The following is a 24,686-nucleotide window of genomic DNA, read 5'->3' as shown; positions in this document are numbered from 1 at the left end:
CATGTTTATTTTATAGATGTTGAATCTATATAAAAGCTGGTTTATATGCCAGATTCAGAACTTCTGATCAACACTGGCAAATCAATTTTTTACTCAAAATTTATTTAGCAAAGTAATGACTTTTGTTTACAAAGCAAGTACCTGGCACCTGAATGATCTCCATTCTGTCCAACAAGGCAGGTGGGATAGTAGCAGTGGTGTTGGCAGTGGCAATAAAAAGAACTTGGGAAAGGTCAAAGGCCACATTGAGATAATGATCTGTGAAGTTATGGTTTTGTTCAGGATCCAGCACCTGTGGGAGAAGAATAAACACTGAAACACATGCAGCAGTTCCGACAGAAAACCGTATAAATTAAAACTCACGATGATATTTCTGCTCGATACAGTTAGTTTGGGAAATACGGGGATAACATTAAAAATGGGAAACGTGTTCAATGTTAAAATTCTTTTAAACATATAAAAGCACAAAGAAGCAAAAATTAACCATTCAAACTTTGTTCTCAAAATCTATTAATGACTCACTATGTGGCCACAAATAAGTTACCAATCCCGCAGAACCAGTTTACCTCCTGGTAACACACCCTCTCTTAACTGCTCTGAGAATATAAAGTGAATGTGTATGGTATTTGGCAATTCTAAGGTAATAGGTAAAATAGTAATCAGTATATTCCTCCTCAAACATTATCAGAAAGTCTTTAACAGGTTTTTTTTTTTGGGGGGGGGGTCACCATGGTAAGTAGGATCTAGTTCCTTGATCAGGAATTGAACCCATGCCCTCTGCAGCTGGAAACACGGAATCCTAAAGACTGAACCACCAGGGAATTTTCCTGATGGTTTTTTAAAAAGCAAAATCTTCCTGCTTATAATGAGCAAAATATTACTATCCCTTGAAAATATTTTAATTGAATAAATTAGATATTTACTAATCAGATTCTTAAAATGTTGAACAACTGTATATTAAGGAGACTATATCTTCTCACATCCCTGTTCAAATGCTCCAAGTTGTAGGCACTCACAGGGGAGAGGCCTACACTGGACTTTAAAGAAGGCAACACATGGCTTCCATGTTCTAAACTTCAACATCTTAACACTTTCACTTACTGGATTAGTATAGATATAAACAGGGTTAACATGAAATGACTTAAATACTTAAATCACTCACAATTTTACTATATAACCAGCTTTCCCTTGCTTCTGATTCCCTTTCTAAAGTTTTATTTACTTTTAAACATATCCACAAGTTAGTCTTAATTCGAAGCCCTTTTCTTGAAGACTCTTGAATTTTGTTAAATATTCATTGTTATTGTTATTGGTAACTCAGTGTGTACCTAGAATATAATTCCCAGAGAGTTCTACTACTTATATTTTCACAAGACTTAAAATAATGTGTAATGTTATAAAAATGTTACTTACAAATCAAAGACAATTCTAATTATGTTCAGTATAAACTGGCTAAGTGTAATATTACTGTCCACCAATGATCTGAAAATTGCTCATCTATGTATGGCAATCTTAGTTAAACTGATTGCCTAGTTAAGTAAAAATCTCTCATTTAATGGCTGTAATTAAATTTAATACATACATGTTGGATATGTTGCCATCCAAGAGAAATAATTTTTTTCCCTTAAAATTTTAAGACACTGAGTTTTTTAAAAGTAGGAAAATTAATAAAGCAATGTTTTCTGGATTATGAATGAGGTCTTTTTAAAGTGTATTACTGGACGCCTAGGTTAGGAGGAGAGAAAATCAGTGATGCTCAATTTGCATACCTCCATCTTTTATTTAGGAAAATACAAAAAAAAATGTAGTTTGAACAACATCAAAAATAGTAATGATCATTAGAGTGCCAGTTAAGAAGCGTTTCTAGGAACCATTACTCTGATGAAACCTTAAGGTAAACTGTTGAGTCCAGGGAGGGACACATTTTATAGTGCCAATTTTTCAGCTATCAAACCTCTGCTTCTTCCCCAAGCCTTAGAGTGAGGGCTTCCATGGCCCAACTCACCCACATAAGGGAGCAGACTTCAGGAATGACCAGAGCTGTTTTTGCTCTCTTCTCATTAAAAGTTATCTCTATGTAAACCCCAAACTATAATCCCTACCTATGCAGAATGACTGGGAATGGAAACAGCTGTGATACATTTTATTCTCAGGGATGTGAAGTCAGCACAGTGATTAAACTATGGGAAGGGGTGTATGCCGAGAACTGTTCTTCAATAACTGTTTCTGGCAAGAGAAGAACTACAGATATTTGTTAGGTAACCCAGGAATACACTCCACATATTATACACGATGAGGCAACTATCATCTCTAAGTATGATATTAATGGTATGGTGATACTTTTTAAAGTCTGAATCTTTTAGGGGTAGATGCTAAAGTATTTACGAAGAGATATGATGTCTGGAATTTGATTCAAAATAAGTAAGAATGGGATGAAGGAGAATGGGTAGAAACAGACAAAACAAGATTGGCCATGAGGGACTTCCCTAGCAAGCTGGTGGTTAAGAGTCCGCCATCTAATGCAGGGGTCATAGGTTCAATCCCTGGTCGGGGAACTAAGATCCCACATGCTATGGGGCAACTGAGCAATGCAACTCCTGGGCCTGCACACTCTAGAGCCCAAGTGAGCCTGCGTGCCACAACTAGAGAGCCTTCACGCCACAACAAAGACCCAGCACGGTCAAAAAAACCACAACACTGGCCATGAGACGGCAATCGTTAAAGCAAGTGACAAATTTTATGGTTAATTATACTATTTTCTCAACTTTTGTTACAGCTATATTTTTTCACAACAAAAGTAAAAAAATAAAGTACAATAAAATAACTAAAATCAACTCTGGAAGTCACACACAAGTACTACAGAAATTAAATCAGTGCTAATGACAAAGTTGAAAAGAATGTCCAGAACATAGGAAACGGTCCTTAGAAGGCAGAAAGACTATGCAGAGGAAAGACATGGAAAAAAATGACAATGTCCAATTCATACCTAATCGATGTACCTAAAGAAGAGGTCTCAGCAAATGTAATTAAAGAAATAACCAAGAAAATATGCCAGAAGACTCAACACTACAGCCTGAAAAGCCTTAGACTCCTCTTGTGCAATAATAAATGACAGAACATTATTAGGATAACACCTACAGAATTTTCAATCATACTTATGACTTCTTTAAAAGGTTTTAATAGTATTTTATTACACAGGATACATGTAGCAACACATAGGACACAATGGGTAACAATGTGAATACCTGTGAACCCAATATCCAATTGTGACTACATCTGTATTTGGTGTCTAGATCAGGGATCATCAAAGTGGAATGTTTAGAAAAGCCCCCTGAAGTGCAAGTAGAAAATATGAGTCCATATATTCATCTTTATGTGTCTATAAAGACCAGAAAGAAATTAGTTTTTAAAATATTTACTACAAGAAGTAATGCCCTCCCTTGAAATACACATCACACACATATGAGATAGTCTCAGAGAAGAGCAGAACTCCCATAACAGAATGGGCTGATGTGGGGTCCTCACTCATCTGCTTTAACTGTGATCACAGTACAACGGCAGTGCATGTTTTCCTGATTCAGTAGTTTTATAGAATACAAATGGATCAATGGAGTGTTTAAAAAGATTTCTGCAACATATCATGAAAGATAATAGAGGCAAAACTGTGAGCAGTAAGAAAATAATAGGAGTTGATACTTACTTCTGGAATAAGCTTTGACAGCCACAGTACAAAATAAAATAAAAACAACTACCTAATTAAAAATCCATCATTTTCCCCCAAAATAACTGCTTAACCTTTAAAAATGTGTTCTGTATGGGCCGCACGTGTAAACACCTAACATTAGTACAATGGCACGTATATGTTATGTTCATGTTGCATATTTAGCTTTAGTTACAGACTGACTTGTATCCCCTCAATGTATAATTGGAAGAAGGGTCTTTAAGGAGGTCATTAAGGTTAGAAGAGGCCATTAAGGGTGGGTCTCTTATCCAATATGACTGGTGTCCTTGTAAGAGAGGGGAAGAGATGAGGCACGCATGAGCACAGAGAAAAGGTCATCTGAGACACACAGTGAAAAGGTGGCATCTTCTCAAGGCGGCACAAGTCAGAGACCTCAGGAAAAATCAAACCTGCCAACACCTTGATTTTAGACTTCAAGCTTTCAGAACTGTGAGAAAATACATATGTTTGCTTTTTTTTTTTTTTAAAGAAATCCAGTCCATGGTATTTTGCTACGGCAGCTTTAGCACACTGTGTTATTCAGTGAAGCTGTGCCTCTTTGCAACCCCATGGTCTACAGCATTCCAGCATGCCCTGTCCTTTACTATCTCCCCGACTTTGCTCAAACTATTTGTTCACTGAGTTGGTGATACTCTCCAACCATCCCATTCCCTGTCATCCCCTTCTCTTTCGGCCTTCAATCTTTCCCACCATCAGGGTCTTTTCCAGTGAGTTGGCTCATTATGAAAGTATTGGAGCTTCAGTTTCAGCACCAGTCCTTCCAATGAATATTTAGGGTTGATTTCCTTTAGGATTGACTGGTTTGATCTCCTTGCTGTCCAAGGGACTCCCAAGTCTTATCCAGAACCACAATTTGAAAACATCAATTCTTTGGCACTTGGCCTTCTTTATGTTCCAGCTCTCACATCTGTACATGACTACTGGAAAAACCATAGCTTTGACTACATGGACCTTTGTTGGTAAAGTGATATCTCTGCTTTTTAATAAGCTGTTTAGGTTTGTCGCAGCTTTTCTTCCAAGAAGTAAGCATCTTTTAATTTAATGGCTGCAGTCAACATCTGCAGTGATTTTGGAGCCCCAGAAAATAAAATCTGTCACTGCTTCCACTTATTCCCCTTCTATTTGCCATGAAGTGATGGGACTGGATGCCATAATCTTAGTTTTTGAATGCTGAGTTTTAAGCCAGCTTTTTCACTCTCCTCTTTCACCCTCATCAAGAGGCTCTTCAGTTCCTCTTCACTTTCTGCCTTTAGAGGGGTGTCATCTGCATATCTGAGGTTCTTGATGTCTCCTGACAATCTTGATTCCAGCTTGGGATTCACCCAGCCTAGCATTTCTCACAATGTACTCTGCATGTAAGTTATATAGGCAGGGTAACAACATACAGCCTTATTGTACTACTTTCCCAATTTTGAATCAGTCAGTTGTTCCACGTCCAGTTCTGTTGCTTCTTGACTTGCATACAGGTTTTTCAGGAAACGGTTAAGGTGGCCTGATACTTCCCTCTTTTTAAGAATTTTCCATCGTCTGCTGTGATCCACACAGTCAAAGGATTTTGCATAGACAGTGAAGCAGATTGATTATATTCTTTGCAGCCAAAGATGGAGAAGCTCTATACAGTCAGCAAAAACAAGACATGGAGCTGACTGTGGCTCAGATCATGAGCTCCTCTCATTGTAAAATTCAGGCTTAAGTTGGAGAAAGTAGGGAAAACCACTAGGTCATTCAGTTATGATCTAAATCAAATCCATTATGATTATACAATGGAGGTGATAAATAATTCAAGGGATTAGGTCTGGCAGACAGAATGACTGAAGAAGTATGGAGAGAAGTTCGTAACCTTGTACCGGAGGCAGTGACCAAAACCATCCCAGAGAAAAAGAAATCCAAGAGAGCAAAGTGGTTGTCTGAAGAGGTTTTATAAACAGCTGAGGAAAACAGAGACGTGAAAGGCAAGGGAGAAAGGAAAAGATAAACCTAACTGAATGCAGAGTTCCAGAGAATAGCAAAGAGAGATAAGAAATGAACAATGCAAAGAAATAGCAGAAGACAACAGAATGGGAAAGACTAGAAATCTCTTCAAGAAAATTGTAGATATTAAGGGAACGTTTCATGCAAGGATGGACACCATAAAGGACAGAGACAGTAAGGACCTAATAGAAGCAAGAGATTGAGAAAAGGTGGCAAGAATATACCAAAGAACTATACAAAAAAGGTCTTAATGACTCAGATAACCACAATGGTGTGGTCAGTCATCTAGAGCCAGACATCCTGGAGTGTAAAGTCAATCGGGCATTAAGAAGCATTACTATGAACAGTTAGTGGAGGTGACAGAATTCCAGCCAAGCTATTTCAAATACTAAAAGTCGATGTAGATAAAGTGCTGCACTAAATATGCCAGCAAATTTGGAAAATTCAGCAGTGGCCACAGGACTGGAAAGATCAGTTTTTACTTCCATCCCAAAGAAGGGCAATGCCAGAGAATGTTCAAACTACCATACAATGGTGCTCATCTGGCATGCTAGCAAGGTTATGCTCAAAATCCTTCAAGCTAGGTCTCAATAGTATATGAACCAAGAACTTCCAGATGTATAAGCTGGGTTTAGAAAAGACAAAGGAACCAGAGATCACATTGCCAACACTTGGATCGTGGAGAAGGTAAGGGGATTCCAGAAAAACATCTACTTCTGCTTTACAGTTTACAAACTGTTTTTACATGTATTCTTCTTGCTTTAATACGCTGTGAGGCACGAGAAATTCTTACCCAGGATTTGGGCAGGTGGGGAGGAGGATGCCAGGGATCAAGCCCCTTGGTTCTTCCATATCTGCATCTTGCTTCACTCTACAGCACCACAGTCAAACTGATGCTATTAGTCACTAAACCTCAGAGATAAGCATCCAACCCAGGTTGGCGCTTAAAGGTATCTTTTGAGGTTTTTGTATTTTTAGTTTAGAATATTAATAAATCAATTGCCAAAAGAGTGACTATCAAGTTCTATGTCAGAAAATATCAATATGTCAGCTACTTGTCATCAAACATCAATTCAACAAACATTACCGAATCGCTACAAAGCACTAGGTGAACACTTAAAATATACAGTCAAACAAACATACAGGGGTTTATTCCTCTCCTACTACTTGTGAAGCTGTCTTTGGTAGACCTGTTTCACAACTCCTAGAGACAGTCTGTTGGGAAATCTAACTATCAGGGAATCCACCTTAAGTTCTTTTCAACAAGGTAACAGTGTGTGTCTAATGAGAGCATCTGTTATATTATCTGAAAAATGCTCCAATTAAAGTTTTCAAGTCTAAAGTCAGCACCTAAGAAACAACTAAAATCTTAAATAATGTTCATTATTCTATCATTCACAGTACTGATTAGTAAACTAGTTACTGAGACAAAGGAGAACTGTTTTTGAATAAAAACAAGCAAAAATCAAACCAAATACAACTCTTATCTCCAAACCCTGGGGCTTTTAAAGTGAGGTAACTATGCCTTTTATTGTCCAAAGAGGACCCACTTCTAAGACTAAAAGAGAATGCAGTTAAGAATTAGGCATAACCAGGAGTGTCCCATGCAAAACAGAATATATGGCCTCCCTACTTGTAAGTCACGTCTCAGTCCATCCTGTCCTCAGGAGATTACAACAACAGAAAAGAATCAGGAAGCCAGAGGGAACTCAAAGCAAGGAAATAAAGAAAAAAAAAAAAACTTCCACAAAGCAAGTTTTCCCTCAGTTTTAAAAACCAATTTGAGTATTAATATTATTTTACATAAACCACGGTAAAGAGTGGGGCAGAAGTGGTAAAATACGGAGGACTGGTTAAAGTAAACTTAAGAAGCAGTCAGATGCCAGATCCCTTCCCCATCCCAGTAAAGTACTGGGATTCCCTTAAGAACATCAATCAGCAGGCCCCTGCACAGGTGACACAGCACAGCTGACCAGAGCACATACTCTACTGAAAACAGCAGCTCAGGCGAGTGCATGCATCTCCCAGAGATGGCTCCCAGAGGCTGGCAGCTGGGCCTTCATTCTCAAGCCAAGAGACTTGAAGAGTCTTCCCTAAGAAATCTGACCAGCCTTAAAAAAAGACCTAAAGTTACTGACACATGAGGTTCCACAATCAAATATATTAGTCAGATGACCAACCCTGAAAATTGTAATCAATAAACCCTCTCTAGGTCAGGAAGCAACAGTTAGAACTGGACATGGAACAACAGACTGGTTCCAAATAGGAAAAGGAGTATATCAAGGCTGTATATTGTCACCCTGCTTATTTAACTTCTATGCAGAGTACATCATGAGAAACGCTGGACTGGAAAAAACACAAGGTGGAATCAAGATTGCTGGGAGAAATATCAGTAACCTCAGATATGCAGATGACACCACCCTTATGGCAGAAAGTAAAGAGGAGCTAAAAAGCCTCTTGATGAAAGTAAGAGGAGAGCAAAAAAGTTGGCTTAAAGCTCAACATTCAGACAACAAAGATCATGGCATCCGGTCCTATCACTTCATGGGAAATAGATGGGGAAACAGTAGAAACAGTGTCAGATTTTATTTTTTGGGCTTCAAAATCACTGCAGATGGTGACTGCAGCCATGAAATTAAAAGACGCTTACTCCTTGGAAGGAAAGTTATGACCAACCTAGATAGCATATTCAAAAGCAGACATTACTTTGCCGACTAAGGTCCATCTAGTCAAGGCTATGGTTTTTCCTGTGGTCATGTGTGGATGTGAGAGTTGGACTGTGAAGAAGGCTGAGCGCCGAAGAATTGATGCTTTTGAACTGTGGTGTTGGAGAAGACTCTTGAGAGTCCCTTGGACTGCAGGGAGATCCAACCAGTCCATTCTGAAGGAGATCAACCCTGGGATTTCTTTGGAAGGAATGATGCTAAAGCTGAAGCTCCAGTACTTTGGCCACCTCATGCAAAGAGTTGACTCACTGGAAAAGACTCTGATGCTGGGAAAGACTGGGGGCAGGAGGAGAAGGGGACGACCAAGGATGAGATGGCTGGATGGCATCAAGGACTCCATGGACGTGAGTCTGAGTGAACTCCGGGAGATGGTGATGGACAGGGAGGCCTGGCGTGCTGCGATTCATGGGGTTGCAAAGAGTCAGACACGACTGAGCGACTGAACTGAACTGGACTGAACATGCTTATAGCTTCCAATCAGCATTTTAAAATCCTATTAAATATGAATGGGGCTTCCCTGATGGCTCAATGGTAAAGAATCCATCTGCCAAGCAGCAGACGCAGGTTCAATCCCTGGGTTGGGATGATCCCCTGGAGAAAGAAATGGCAACCAATTCCAATATTCTTGCCTGGAAAATCCCATGGACAGAGGGGCCTGGTGGGCTACAGTCCACGGGGTTGCCAAGAGTTGGACAGGACTTAGCGACCAACCAATCAACTAATTTTATATATGAACAGACAAAATTGTCAGACATCTAATGAAAGATTCTGATATTAAAGACAGAGACCAGAAAAAATATATGTAATGAATAGACAAATGAAGCTTTAGAGCAAAGAAAGAAAAAAATTTTCTTAATCTATTAGTATTTTTCTCACAGAGATAAAAAGACATTTTACAACTATGTAACAAGAGCAAGATACTATTAAAAGAACATGCAGAGAAGTTAAAAAAAAAGGGCGGGTGGTTCTCTGAAATGACAAACTCAGAGAAGGATTAAAAGATAAAGCTGAGGAAGTCTTCAGAGGAAGTAGAGCAAAACATAAAAAAGGTAATAGGAGAGAGAAGAAAATTAAAGATCTAACATCAAATTAATAGGAGTTCCCCAAAAATGAAGAAGAATCACTGACAAAAAGATTCAAGAAAATTTCATAGAAATAAAAGGAGAGGATTTTTCAATACAAAGAGTCTTCAGAGCATCAGCGAAAATGGAAACAAAGAGACTCATCTTCAGAACACTGGGATAAAGTGGAGACCTGAGAAGTTTTCGGAGAGTAAAAAAAGTCACAAAAGACAGGACCACAACAGCTTTGTTTCATCAACAGCAACAAAGGAGAAACTGTCTTTAAAAGTCTGCAGGAAAATTATTTCCACCTGGAATTCTACACCCAGTCAAACTACCAGTATGAGAGAACCATAAAGACATTTTCTGATATTCAAACTTGAAAAATGTTTACATTCAGGCTTTCTCAGGAAGCTACTGAGGGACTAACACCAGGACAATGAGAGAATAAATCAAAACAGAGGAAGACATGGGCTACAGGAATCAGGAAACCCAACATGGGGGAGGTGAAGAGTGACCCTCGGACCACAGCTCCGTACCCGGGGTGGGAACAACCAATTTTGATCGGAGGCTTACGGAAGACAAAATCGATAAAACACAAAGTGTTTGAAAGTCTCCCAACAATAATTAGATAGTTGGTGAAAGTAAACAAAAGAAACAAGACAATCATTAACTTCAAAAAGATTTTTAAAAACACAAAAAAACACAAAGGACAGAAAAAGAAGAGTGATCCTGGTTCACATGGTTCAGCTGTGAAAAGCACTTATATAACTGTAATAGCGCAAACCCTCAACAATGACTTAACAAAATCAGGATACAATTTATATTGGGAGGTTGGAAGTATAAGCAAGCAAACTCATCTCCTATAGAAAGGAATCCACAGATAACACCCAAACCCCTAAAATCAAGAAAGCAATACAGCCACACTATCTCAAGAATGAACTAAAAGTCAGAGGGTCAAAGCGCAGAAAAGGAAATAAGGAACCCCAGGGACTAGACTTGCTTGCTGTTTTTTGTAACAATCTTATAGAATTGCTATTCTTGAAACAATAAGATTGCATAAAATTTTATTAAACTAAACTGATAAAAAAGGAAAAAAAGAAACGAGGAATTATTAGAAAAAGAACAAAGAAAATCCCTAAGACGTTTTAAATTATCAGATGGCTTCAGACTTTAGTTTGTATCGAAGTATTTTTCCCATGACTAAACCCGTATCAATGTATTGCATGTGTGCGTGCTAAGTCGCTTTGGCCACGTCTGACTGCAGCCCTCTGGACTGTAGCCCACCAGGCTCCTCTGTTCATGGGACTGTCCAGGTAAGAGTACCAGTGTGGGTTGCCAGGGCCTCCTCCAGGGGTTCTTCCCGATCCAGAGATGGAACCCAAGTTTGCAGGTGGGTTCTTTACCACTATCACACCTGGGAGATCCACATGAATGTATATGTTCCCTAAATATGATCATCTACTCTTACCCACACTTTTCCAGTGTGAGTAAAGATGGAGACCTTGTAAATCTTACCTCAAGCAGAGCTGCTGCAGGATCACCCTGCAGACTTTTCCCTAGTTTGTCCACTTCATCTAACAGGAACACTGGATTGTTTACCCCTACAGTCTTCAAGCCATTGATTATCCGGCCAGGCATGCTGCCAACATAGGTGCGTCTGCAGAAGGCAAGCCATAGATTAGCAACAGAGAGATGGCAGGAGGCAGGCATAGTATCGCTTAGAAATCAAAATTCTGGATCAGGAAAAAGTTATTCAGTTACCACAGGAATATAGTAAAGAGATACTATAAATTTTTAAAGCCCTGTGATACATCAAAGAATCATCAAATTCAATTCTTATTTTCTATTTAATTCTGGCTGTAAATTACCCATGATATTGGAAGCACTGTATCTAATTTTTACCACTTAGTGAAACTGAAAAAAATTATACTTTAGTCACATAGTTACAATTCTTACACTTCCAAGATTCCAAAACATCCAGAGAGCCCTATGAATTTAATTCCCATATTTTTCATAGCTTTTCCGGGCACCTTTCTGGCACTTCCCAAACCCCAACATAACTACCTTTTTAGTCTGAAAAGGCTGACTTGGGGCTGGCTAAAACATTATCACCATATTCATGGAGGAAATTAGAATTGGTTCAAAGGTCCACTCAAAATACTTGCAGACCCCACCCAAAAAAAGAGAAAAATTCCAACTTTTTTATTTTCATAGACAATAATTTGTTACCCATAGTAGTAAGAGGATCTGGGACCAACAGTATTTATAGAAAAATTTCATTAATTCTGGCCTTTTGAATAAAACTGTGTTCACCCTATATACACCAACTGGCATAACCAAGCTCAGCCAGACATTTGGTTGTGCATTCAAATGTTAGAGGCTGCTTTAACATATCCGAACAAAAATCAGCTACATAACCGACAGATGCAGAGTATGACACGAAATAAAAATATGTTTGTCAAACTAAAAACAGTGCCTTTTTGACAAAGCCAGCGAAACTTTATTTTAAGCAGCGATTTCCTGATTTTAATTATAACCCTACGGCCTAAGCCATGAGAAATCAAATGCTGTTTGTGAAGAGGCATGAAAGGGTGAGAGCCTGCAAGAAAGAAACCAAGGACAAGTGGAACAGCGGCCGTATCTCATGATCTGCACAAAGCCGGCTCACGGAGCAATCCTGCCACATGACTGGTATAAAGTAGGACAGAGTAAATAGTGACCTTTGAAAAGACAAGAAAGCCTCAAGAATATCGTAGGAATGCTTTTCATCTGGGGGCGTGATTGAGGGCCTGGAACCAGATACAATGAACACTGTCCGGTTATAATGAGGAGTTAGCACATTCGAGACTTCAGAACAGGATATAGGAATGACAAGACTCGTAAGTAATAAGTTCTCCGAAATTCTCTCTCTGGAGAACTGACAGATTTGTCAGCCTTCTGTGAATAGGCAAGGAAGGGAAATTTAAAAAAAAAAAACAACCCTCAAAGCTCATTTCTCTCAAAGGGTCATTTCTTGCTACATTAAATTCTTTTCCTTTCCTTACTGTTTTTGATAGGCAGATTTCAAAACCAAGTCCTGACAATTCTAGACCTACAGTCATGGGGAGAAAATAATATTCTAGACAGCTGCCCTTTCTAAAGAAACAGCAGAAATCTAAGTACTAATCATAGTATACAAACAACTCCTCCTAGGCTTTCTACTGCTTCCCAGAACCTAGAAGATAAGGTCGAAACTCTTCAGTCTGGAATTCAAGGTTCTTCACAATCCAGTCCCCACCACCAGCTTTCCAACCACAATTGAGGTTCTATTAATATCCTTTACACTTTTTTTACAGTTGTTAATATGGTTGAGTTCCTGCTCTTAATACCCTCCCTGCCTATGTAAATCTCAGAGATCCTACTAAACACTTCCTGACCACCTCTCACAAAGGGATCTTTCCAATAATGCAATGTCTGCAGCATGTACTGGCCCTATAGTTCTCCTGATTCATACTTAAGACAGGTTTCATCCACAGGTACCAAGCATATGGCCTCCTCTAAAGAGCCAGTGAGCACTCTGATAACAGAAAGTGGGTCTTAATATAGATTAGATACTGCATATAGAGTTGTAAGATCGTTTCCCAAATAGAAGCCTCTATTTGCTTAAAGACACCAGATCAATGACGCCAGGACCCAAAATATCTATGACCACTGTTAAGGTCGTATAAGTCTCTGAGTACTGCTTTGCATAAATAATATGACCCAAGCCTCGGTTTCCTCATCTGCTAAAATGGGGATAATGGCAGTACCAACTTGATAAATTATATGAGATCACAAGAGACTATTATAGGTAAAGCACACAGCCCAGTGCCTGGCACACAGTAAGCTTTCAAAAGATGTAATTGTAACTGTTATTTTAACAGCTACTTTAAGTCCACTTGTCATTTCCTGGAAAAAGATACAAAGGCAGGTGTCAGTACACCAAATTTGGGTCCCATTTCAATGTCTGTCTCACAGAAGCAACTCTTATAATGGTCTTTTCATAGTGAAACCGAGCCCCCCAGACCAAGTTCCCTTACTGAGTTAATGATTAATCTATCCAAAACTTTATTCCTTTTCTTGTCCCCTCTGACCTCAATCCTGCACTAATGCAACACTGACCAACCAGAGTCAGATGACTGTGCTGTCGGTAACATCGCCAGTGTACTGAAATAGCTGTTATAAATCTCACTGTTTAACATACAACTCAGGTTGCTTCTCCAGAGCAAGGAGCCCCAAGCCATAGACCACCTGGCCAGAGAATCATAAACCAGAGACATTCAGACTCTTGAAACTACAACTAAGAAATGTCACAGAAATGTCATGCAATGATAATTAACCCCAGCCTCTTTGTCCCCCACCTTTAGAAAAACCCCTTGCTCAAAGATCAAGTGGAACTGGATCTGAGGCTTGTCTCCCACAGGATTGCTGGGCACCCTGCAATAAACCCTTCCTTTGCTACAAACCTATCAGAGTTCAGCTTTCTGAGCCATGGGCACATGAGCCTTTTGCTCAGTTACAACAGCCCCAAGAGCATTCAATGCCCCTAGAGCTCCTCCATCACAGGTGACATCCCCAAATATGTACCACTAATCTAGATGTCAAATCAAGACAACTGTGAGCAGAGCCTGTGAGCTATGTAAAGTATCTGTAATGTGCTTGCGTTCTGCTAGAAGGTATGGGTAGCATGCAATTCACTGACTGAAGTTACAGAATATACTATGACTGAACCTCTGGACTAAACCTGATGCTGGGAAAGATTGAGGGCAGGAGGAGAAGGGGACGAGAGGATGAGATGGTTGGATGGCATCAACGACTCAATGGACATGGGTCTGGGTGGGCTCTAGGAGTTGGTGATAGACGGAGAGGCCTGGCGTGCTGCGGTTCATGGGGTAGCAAAGAGTCGAACATGACTGAGCGACTGAACCGAACTGAAACCTTTGGAATATGAATAAATACACAAAAATGTTCTCTTTCAACAAACAAACACAAACATTTAAAAAAAACATCAGCATCCTGAGAAACTACAGAGGTAGAAAATAAATGATTTTACAAATTGTAACCTTTTTGAGGGCAAAATACTTCTTCCTTATGATACAACATCTAGAAAGCAATATAGTACAATACAGGAAAGTTTGAGGACATTTTCCTTTTATTTTTCTAAGAATGTATAGCTCCAATTACTTATAATTCAGCCTGAATATGTAACTATCTTGGAGTTTTTCTCAAAATTAAACCATACACGTGAGCTTGAAAATACATAGATCCACAGTTGTAACTGTTACATAAGCTTATTGTTGTAATTGTTCATAGGCTTATCAGGAGAATTCAATCAGTGTATGAGGTACAAAAACAAAAAAAATGCCTACATAGTTCAAAATTTCAAGTGACAAGATTAGCATTCTTAATTTTCCCCAAAGCAATCTGTATTATGCTTGAGAAAACAACTACATAAAATTACAATATCACCTACCTACAGCTGCACAGTAATCAACTATTTTACTATATTGCATCATCTCTCAGTTCAGTTCAGTTCAGTCGTGCATCATCTCTAGATATAGTCAAATCAAATCCAATGTAGTCCAAGAGGCTGGTCATTCTGTCACTGCCAAGGATATCTAAACGTTAGGAATAAGGGGGGTCTTTCCTTACTTCTTTTCCAGTATGTAGAGAGGGAGAAAAAACGGCATTTTCCCATCAATTTTTTCATGCCTATCCAATGAAGGAGCACTTATGGGCTACAAGACAAACTATTAAAGTGATATTCACAAACAATTTAAAGTCATATAAAAAGTTTATGTTACAATGTTAAGTTGAAAGGGTAGGATGATAACTCTATTGCTTTAAAAAAGAGCAAAAGCTGCTTGATGAAAATCTGGCAGGTGTGTGTGTGTGTATCTCAAGTTGGATAAAGTAATAAACCTAAAAGAAATCCTAATGAGCTCTTTTTAAAACAGAAAAAGTCTTTAAGGAACTAAAAATAGTCTTTAATATAGCATGTCTAAACAAATGAAACTGTTCTGTAGCAGTCATTCCTAAATCTTCTTAGACAGTCATTTGCATGGATGTGCTCGTCCAAAGGACTGCCTGATTTCCAAGATGTTTTAATCTTACTTGAACTCACACAGCATTTACGGAGCACTTACCATGCTTGGCACTGTGCTCGGCAGTACAGAATGTACGGAGGATTAGAAAATACAAAATAATCCCTACCCTACAGAGCTCCTACTTTCACTCTATTTACATTTTACCTCCACAGGAATGTATCAGAAACGCCAGAGACCTGTATTATTGAATCATTAAGGAGCACAATAGTCCAGAGGAGAGCAAGATCATCACTGACTTGGGTTGCGGCCTCAAGACAAACATGGAAGCTTTTCGGAGGCAAAGAAGAGCTATATGCAAATACATGTTATAAAGGAGGCTGATGAGCAGACAGTAACATGTCTGGCATACTATGCTAAAAATATTTTAAAACCTTGCTGCTTCAGTTATTTTTCCCTTGTAGAGACTAATAATGAAACAGCTAATTTAGTTAAAACTTCACTATTTCAGGTTACATATGAAAATTTATCAACGTGGAAAGCAAAAGTTCATTTTTCTTCTCAAACTGGTTAAGAATTGAGCAGAGGATTCCTTACAATGATATAACTTTATCATTTAAACAAACAGCTAGTAAGTGACTTTCAAAGAGTTACTCTCATCAACAACCTGAGAAATATCACAACATATATTTCACTGAGGAACAGCTAATGAAAAAAGATCATTATCCAAACATGACTTTATAAAACCTTACCCCCAAAGAAGTCACTTTATCTTTAATGTTTATGAACTGATTTAAATTATTTATATTTAAATAATTAATTGAATTATTTAAATTACTAAAATATAAGTCAAAAACTGATAGATGGGAACAGAGATTCTGTGACTTATAAAAATAGACAAAAGTGTCAATGGAGATACTGAGAAATATTAAGCTGAAAAAAATGCGGTAGTTAATATGGAGCATTAACAAGACTATTCTTCCTCTAATCCACCAAACTAACATGAACCTGAACAATGGGACAACATTCAGTCAGATCACTGCTATCTTCTCAGTCTAGGATTTTCATGTACACCAAGTCTTTTTCTTCCCATCTCCCACCTCACTGTCATTTTAACTCTAAAAGATAATACCTTAGGTTGTTTTTAAAATCAATTTCTAACTAGCACCTTCCTCCACATAAATAGGCACTTCTACCAAAAGGCTGGCGCTCCACGCGTGGGAAACTGGGGAAAGTGAGTGGCACAATCAAGAGAACAAGCAAGGAAGATAAGAGAATGCAGCTCTGTTTTTCCTTGACTATTTTAAGGCTGCTCAACAGCGGTGCCTACTCACAGGCTGAAGAAAAACAAAACTCCGCGTGAACTCTGCTTGTGAGCATGTGACCAGGACTAAAGTGTCAAGACCTGGGTGTTCCCCGAATGCCTCAGCTGTGACATGGAGCCACTTGTTCTCACAAACCCCACCCCATGGTGGTGCTATAAGCCTCTGCTGTCTCCTCTCCCCTCATCACCTCCTCCAACCAGTAACTCCGGCACAAGCGCATACTCTGCTCTCAACTGGCCTTCCTGTCATCCAGCACTCCCGGCTCTCCACCAGCTTCTCAACAGGCTTTCAGACAGAAACTTTCTCCAGGCTTTGGTCATGTAGAGGGTGGGTGGGTAATAAGTCCCCAATACCACAAGCACAGGTTGCTGTAGTGTTCAGCAAAACATCTGGTACAGTGATGGCTAAGAAGTACATGTTTACCAGCAAGGTGTGTCGAAAATCAGGCTTAACAGAATGATTCACAGACAAACCCACATACCTTTTATTTGGCAGTGATCATAACCTCAACATGCACCATAAAAAAGCTTATATTTACACATATTTTAGGCAAATACACAAGCTTCTTTCACAAAAGATCCATAAAAAAATAAATCTTCATTTTTCTTTAGGTTCAGTTCTCTTAACAACAGTCACACACACAAAAGTATACTCACTTGAAAAAAGAAAACAAATTTTCTATCTATCAGTTTCAGCAAAGATTTAAAACAGGGATCTGTTTAAACCCAACAATGTTTATAATAAGTGGTGAGGATTATGACCTTATATATTGCCTACCAACCAGATTTCCCAGGTGGCGCTAGTGGTAAAGAACCTACTTGTCAACGCCCAAGATGTGTAAGACATGCAGGTTTGATCCCTGGGTCAGAAAGATCACGATCCCTGGGTCGTGAAGGGCGTGGCAACCCACTCCAGTATTCTTGCCTGGAGCAGCCCATGGACAGAGGAGCCTGGCGGGCTACGGTCTACAGAGTTGCAAAGAGTTGGACACGACTGAAGCAACTCAGCACATATATATGCACCAACAGGCATCGTAAGGATACATTTTCCACAATTCTGCCACATAAATTATATAATGTCCCAAACAGGATATTTTAGGTACAATTTAAGAATCAGATTGAATTTTATAAAAAGTCATACTGAAGCTTATAAACCTAAACATGTCCTCCTGAGAACTGAGAATTAAAATAATGAAAGGTAATTTTTATTGAATGTTCAGTGTGTGCTGGGCACCACGCCTTACTAAATAATCAACAGCAATGTAGGAAGAAATAAGGACAAATACCTAAATGTCACGTGCCCAAGACATTAACTGCATATAACAATAACTCCACAAACTTACTCTCTAAATTTCATCAAATACTCACACAAAAATGTGCTCCAAATAAAAGGAAGAAATAAATGAAGACAACTCGGAGTGCAGGAATCAAGTCTCTTGCATGGAGAACACCTCCCTAAAGCTCTGTACGTAAAATCTGAAGACTCGGGCCACAGATCTAGCTTCTCTAGGATTGGTCCACAATGCCAATTTCTTTACAAAAGCGAACTACAGCCTCTAGTGGCACGTAAGAGAATAAGAAAATCTAGGCAACAAAAACATGACTGGAAATTGCCAGAAAGACCAATCCCAATCAATTCCTTGACCTAATCTGCAGTCCTTATTGCTTGTTTATGAAAATCTTGAAACAATTTTTCTTCAATGCATAAGAACTGTAAATAAGCAAGCAAAAGAGAATAAAAAGAACCAGTTTCCCATCCCCACTTAAGGATCCCACGAATAAGGCAAATGAAAAATAAGGTGTCATGAAAACATATTCTTTTTTCTCCCACAATTCAAGTTTAAACCATATTCACCGAACTGTAAACATGCATTTAAATTACCCTTGGCTACTGGTAATTGCTCAATGCTTGCATTGGCAGGCCTGCCAAAGCCCCTACTTATAATCTGCAATGCTTTTGCAATTTCAAGATCAAGGGTATGATCTTGTGGACAGAGTTTATTTTGAGTTTAATTACTTTCTATTCAAAGTTACATGCCCACTTTTTAAAAAAACTGTTTCGAGATATAACTGACATATTACATTATATTAGTAGTATGTCAACATCATGTGCTTTTAAGTATACAGCATCGTATTTTTTAAGCAGGTCATAATTTCTACATTCTTAAATGTTCTACATTTTTAAATGTACTTTAACACATACACCATAGGTATGTCTTCTCACAACCTGCAACGATGAAACAGAGGTTCATGCTTTCCCAAAGCATCTTCCAATCTGAGCCACAGAGAATAAAACAATGAACATAACATGAAAATCTCACTCTAATAATGTCAGATTAATCAGAGACCCAATTCTTATAGTTTAATGTATTTTTATGGAAAGGGTGTCAAAAATGCAAGGATAAGGCTTAATTATTTCTTCTCCTTATTACTCATTCTCACACTACAAACCAGCCTCCTTGAAAGTTTAAACTGCAAACATAATAAATTTGTTATCAAAGATTTCTTACCTCCTTCTATTTGCCTGCTATTTGCACTTACTTCTTAAACTCTGAAAGTTATAGGTCATTATTTATGAAATGTTATAGGGCCAAAATGAATATAATAATAACTGATTTATAATTGCATTATAATGAGATTCCAGGAAAGCTGAGGCAAAGACTCCCCATCCACCGTCGCAGAGACATCAAGGTTAGTTTGGGTATACCTTGACGGCAGAGGCCTTAGGCTGGCAAGTAAGTACCATAAATGTCCTCTGCAATCAAGGTAACACAAAGAGCCATTTTAGGGAAAAGATCTATATCATGCATTGACTTAGGAGGGGGCTCTGGAAAAGGGAGGAGAATCAGAGATTAAATTGAGAGAGGTCCTCTACCTGTGTCCTCGAATGTCAGACTGATCACACACGCCTCCAAGCGCAATCCTATGAAACTCTCGGCCCAGGGTCTTGGCCACTGATCTTCCCACACTTGTTTTACCAACCCCAGGAGGGCCGACAAAGCACAGAATGGGGCCCTTCAGGTTGTTTTTCAGCTGCCTGACAGCCAAGTATTCCAGCACTCTCTTCTTCAATTTTTCCATGGCGTAATGATCATTATCCAGCAGAACGCGGGCTGCTCGAATGTCCAGACGATCTGTCAAGTAACCCAACAGAGACAATCTGAGCACATGGAGCTGTTCAATGGAAGAACTCCTTTTCAGACAGGCAAGAGCCAGAATAGCTTTTTGAAAAAAGAAGTGAGAAGAACAGGCTTGGTTTCTTCTCAATGAGTCTTCAGAAAGACCTGGACTTGGTTTTCTTGCTTAAGTATTTATAGAAATAATAGATATTACATAATTAAAAACTCATTATGGAATGATTTTGGAATGGAATGATGGAATCATCATTTGGAATGATTTTCTATATACACATTATTTCTATGGACACAAGTAGAATATTTCTACAGATTCTACTTTCCACGGTCAGTTTTGTGGTTGTGGATTATCCTCTGGCTGCCACCCAGCTGACAAATGCATTTTGGCTTGACCCATTGTTTAATCTGTGATTATTTTAATAGAGAGTAGATAGCAGAATAGATTGGAGAAGGCGATGGCACCCCACTCCAGTACTCTTGCCTGGAAAATCCCATGGACGGAGGAGCCTGGTGGGCTGCAGTCCATGGGGTCACTAGGAGTCGAACACGACTGAGCGACTTCACTTTCACTTTTCATTTTCATGCACTGGAGAAGGAAATGGCAACCCACCCCAGTGTTCTTGCCTGGAGAATCCCAGGGATGGGGGAGCCTGGTGGGCTGCCGTCTATGGGGTCGCACAGAGTCGGACACGACTGAAGCAACTTAGCAGCAGTAGCAGCAGAACAGACAGTAAAATATTTCTACATATTCTACTTGTGCTTGTGCTTGTATTTGTTCTTTTTCTTTTTAAGTGGTTTTTTTCTTATTATGTTAGTTATATATGCTCATGCCAGAAAATCTGATGACACTAATAAAAAAGGAAGAAAATACTCACCTGTAATCTCATTTCCCCACAGAGAGAATCACTACCTTCACTCCAGTACACATTATTCCACATTCTGTGTGTGTGTGTGTGTGTGTGTGTACATGCACACACACTTATATACCTATTTTTCAAACTAAGATTATATGAGGGCTTCAAATTTTGGAAAAATACGTTTCTTTCACTTAAATAATATGGACATCTTTCAGTGTCAAATGTATTCCTCAGTAGCAGTTTAGTGGCTACATAATATTCCATTATTTAATTATCCATTCCCTTTTGCTGAGCATTTAGGTTATCTACAAATCTTTACAGCTATAAAGTATGCTTCACTGTGCATCTCTGTAACTAAATCTTCACATACCTCTGAAATTACTTCCTTCAGCTAATCTAAAACAGAAGAGCTAGGTCGAAAAAAAAATTACGACATGAAGAACTGTCTAAGTTCTATCCATTAAAATCTCACCAGAAATGTATGAATTAGGCCCTTTTTCCAGAGCCAAGCTTTCATCAGGCTTACTGGTGCTTTAGGATCTAAAATAAACACAGATTAAACAATAGGTCAAGCCAAAATGAATTTATCAGCTGGGTGGCAGCCAGAGGATAATCCACAACCACAAAACTGACCGTGGAAAGAAAATGGGAGAGAGGAAAACACAGAAGTCCACTCTTTCACTCAGTTATTTGGAACGTGCTATGCATTTTTCCTACAAGAAAAAAAGAAATGGCCTGGTTTCCAAACTAGTCTGGTTTCAAGCTAGTCTACAAAAATCCAGCTAAGCAATAATGTATGTAAATTAATTACAATACTACTGAATTTAGTCAGAGTCCTGGCTGAGCGATTTGGAAAGGAAAGAAAAAAATTTCTTTCCTTTTCTTCTTCCCTTTCCTGGCTTCAGAAGCCAACCAATGAATATATGAATAAATGAAACAAAGTCTCCTATTTCATGATGCTAATCCGGACACCAAAACCTACCACAGTAAAGAGAAAACCCACTTCAGACCAATTCCACTTTGCATAGCTCTAATTATTCAAATACTGGTAAATCAAATCTATTCAAAGAGTAATCTACAGAGTCCCAGTGGGATTTCAGTTATGCAAAGACGGTTCAATACTTAGTTACCAATATATTTATATCATGTCTAAGGGCACTTTCCAAGAAAATGTCATTTTGTATCTAAAAAGGCATTTGTTATAATGCAACATTCACTTCTGATGAACATTTAGTAAATATTTAGTAACTGGGCTGGATGAAGCACAAGCTGGAATCAAGATTGCCAGGAGAAATATCAATAACTTCAGATATGCAGATGACACCACCCTAATGGCAAAAAGCAATGAGGAACTAAAGAGCCTCTTAATGAAGGTGAAAGAGAGTGAAAAAGCTGGCTTAAAACTCAACATTAAAAAAACTAAGATCATGGTCCCATCACTTCATGGCACTTAGATGGGGAAAAAGTAGAAACCGTGAAAGGCTTTATTTTCTTTGGCTCCAAAATCACTGCAGACAGTGACTACAGCCATGGAATTAAAAGACACTTGCTCCTTGGAAGAAAAGCTATGATGAACCTAGATAGCATATTAAAAAGCAGAGACATCACTTTGCAAATAAAGGTCTGTATAGTCAAAGCTATGGTTTTTCCAGTAGCCATTTACAGATGTAAGAGTTGGACCATAAAGAAGGCTGAGCATTCAAGAGGGAGGGAAGCCATGTATACCTATGACTGATTCATGTTGATATTTGGCAGAAACCAACACAATTCTGTAAAGCAACTATCCTTCAATTAAAAAATAAATAAATTAAAAAAAAAAAAAAAGACCGAGAGCTGAAGAATTGATGCTTTTTAACTGAGGTACTGGAGAAGACTCTTCAGAGTCCCTGAACAGCAAAGAGATCAAACTAGTCAGTCCTAAGGGAAATCAACCCTGAATATTCATTGGAAGGACTGATGCTGAAGCTGAAACTCCAATACTTTGGCCACCTGATGTGAAAAGCTGACTCACTGGAAAATATTCTGATGCTGGGAAAAATTGAGGGCAGGAAGAAAAGGGGCGACAGAGGATGAGATGGTTGGATGGCATCACCAACTCAATGGACATGGGTTTGAGCAAGCTCTGGGAGATAGTGAAGGACAGGGAAGCCTGGCGTGCTGTAGTCCATGGGGTCACAGAGAACCAGACATGACTGAGCAACTGAACAACAACAGCAAAACTAAGAACAGAATCTATGTACTTTAGAAAATAAATGAACACACTGAAGGCATTTCTAATATGCCAAGTAAAGATGATTTAAAAAGTCAATTCTTTCAAACTTTTAAGGAAGGAAAATTTCCATGCTACTTATTATTGTCTTACCTTTTCTATACAGGATGCATCTTTTCTGATTTTTTTTTAATTATTTAGAATATATGCTTCCTATTCTGAATAAAACTTACAGTTAAACATAAAAAATGTAAAACTTACTTCAACATTTATTTCTCTATTTACAATTGGAAGACTGAAATGGTATCTACTGGCTCCCTCCATTCAAGATGGAAAATCAACAGTTATTTCCTCCAACTCACTCCTCTTTGCTTGGGTAACTGTCTCTACTTAGGTAAGCTTCTCTTTTGGAGAATTATGAAAGACATTTTTCACGGTTTTATGATTTTACTTGTAACAAGTATTTAGGCCTAAAGAACTAGTTTAGAAGCTCACCATGACTACTTTTTACACAAATTATCCATCTTCAGTTCTCCACTGAGATGGTGGACAATGCAAAGTGTTTTTGTGATGGGCACATGAGTGCCATGCAGCTCTAATGCTGACACACGTCCAACAGAAACTCTGAGTTGTAAAAAAAAAAAAAAAAAGCTTTACTTTGTTATATTTTCTTGGTTATTTCAGTAAAGAATTGGAGCTAGCACTCTGCATTCAAGTAAACATTCTGCCTTCAACTCTCTGCTGCTGCTGCTAAGTCGCTTCAGTTGTGTCCAACTCTGTGCGACCCCATAGACGGCAGCCCACCAGGCTCCCCTGTCCCTGGGATTCTCCAGGCAAGAACACTGGAGTGGGCTGCCATTTCCTTCTCCAATGCATGAAAGTGAAAAGTCAAAGTGAAGTCGCTCAGTTGTGTCCGACTCTTTGCGACCCCATGGACTACAGTCTACCAGGCTCCTCCGTCCATGGGATTTTCCAGGCAAGAGTGCTAGAGTGGGGTGCCACTGCCTTCTCCAAGTGACACTGTATGAACCTGACAAAAATTCCTAGTCAGTCATTAATTTCACTTTACAAATAGGACCAGTGTGGGAGGGGAGGAAGCTAAGGGCAAGTTACTAGGTTACTAACAGCAAACAGTAAAACCTGCAATTTTGTATCTACAGGTCATTATACTATAGGCACCCTGCATGTCTCATAAGTCATTAGTTAAGATAAATCCTAGAGCAGAGCAAAACATTACCAAGAGAACACCAACATTTCAAAACAAGAGCCTTGGTGTTACCAAGTTATCTAGACGTGCTTCACATCATGCACTAGCCCTACTGTCAAGAGAGAAAATAACAGGGCTTGGAAATTAGACTCCATTAATACAGGACTTTGTATCTGCTAACTCCAAATTCCTAACTTATGCCTCCCTGCTGTCCCCTTTAGTAGCTGCAAGCTTGTTTTCTATGTCTGTGAGTCTGTTCCTGTTTCGCAGATAAGTCCATTTGAATCATATTTTAGATTCCACATACAAGCGATGAAATTATAGACCTTATGATTCCATTTAAGTGACATGTTTGAATTACAAAGTTTTAGAAATGGAGGACAAGCTAGG

General features: G+C 38.8%; 1 protein-coding gene across 1 annotated transcript in view; it reads right to left on the bottom strand.

The window, feature by feature from the left end:
* Positions 1-24,686, bottom strand: part of LONP2 (lon peptidase 2, peroxisomal) — an 81,604-nt gene that overhangs the window by 38,514 nt on the left and 18,404 nt on the right. The window contains exons 7-9 of the mRNA XM_069552740.1: positions 19,765-20,023; positions 11,019-11,160; positions 142-292 (exon numbers count right to left, since the gene is read on the bottom strand). Coding sequence (XP_069408841.1) covers positions 142-292; positions 11,019-11,160; positions 19,765-20,023 — 552 coding nt within the window. The remainder of the gene's footprint in view (positions 1-141; positions 293-11,018; positions 11,161-19,764; positions 20,024-24,686) is intronic.

Source organism: Ovis canadensis, chromosome 14 (assembly GCF_042477335.2).
Source record: "Ovis canadensis isolate MfBH-ARS-UI-01 breed Bighorn chromosome 14, ARS-UI_OviCan_v2, whole genome shotgun sequence".
NCBI classification, from domain to species: Eukaryota; Metazoa; Chordata; class Mammalia; order Artiodactyla; family Bovidae; genus Ovis; species Ovis canadensis.
This window is presented reverse-complemented; position numbering and strand designations above follow the sequence as displayed.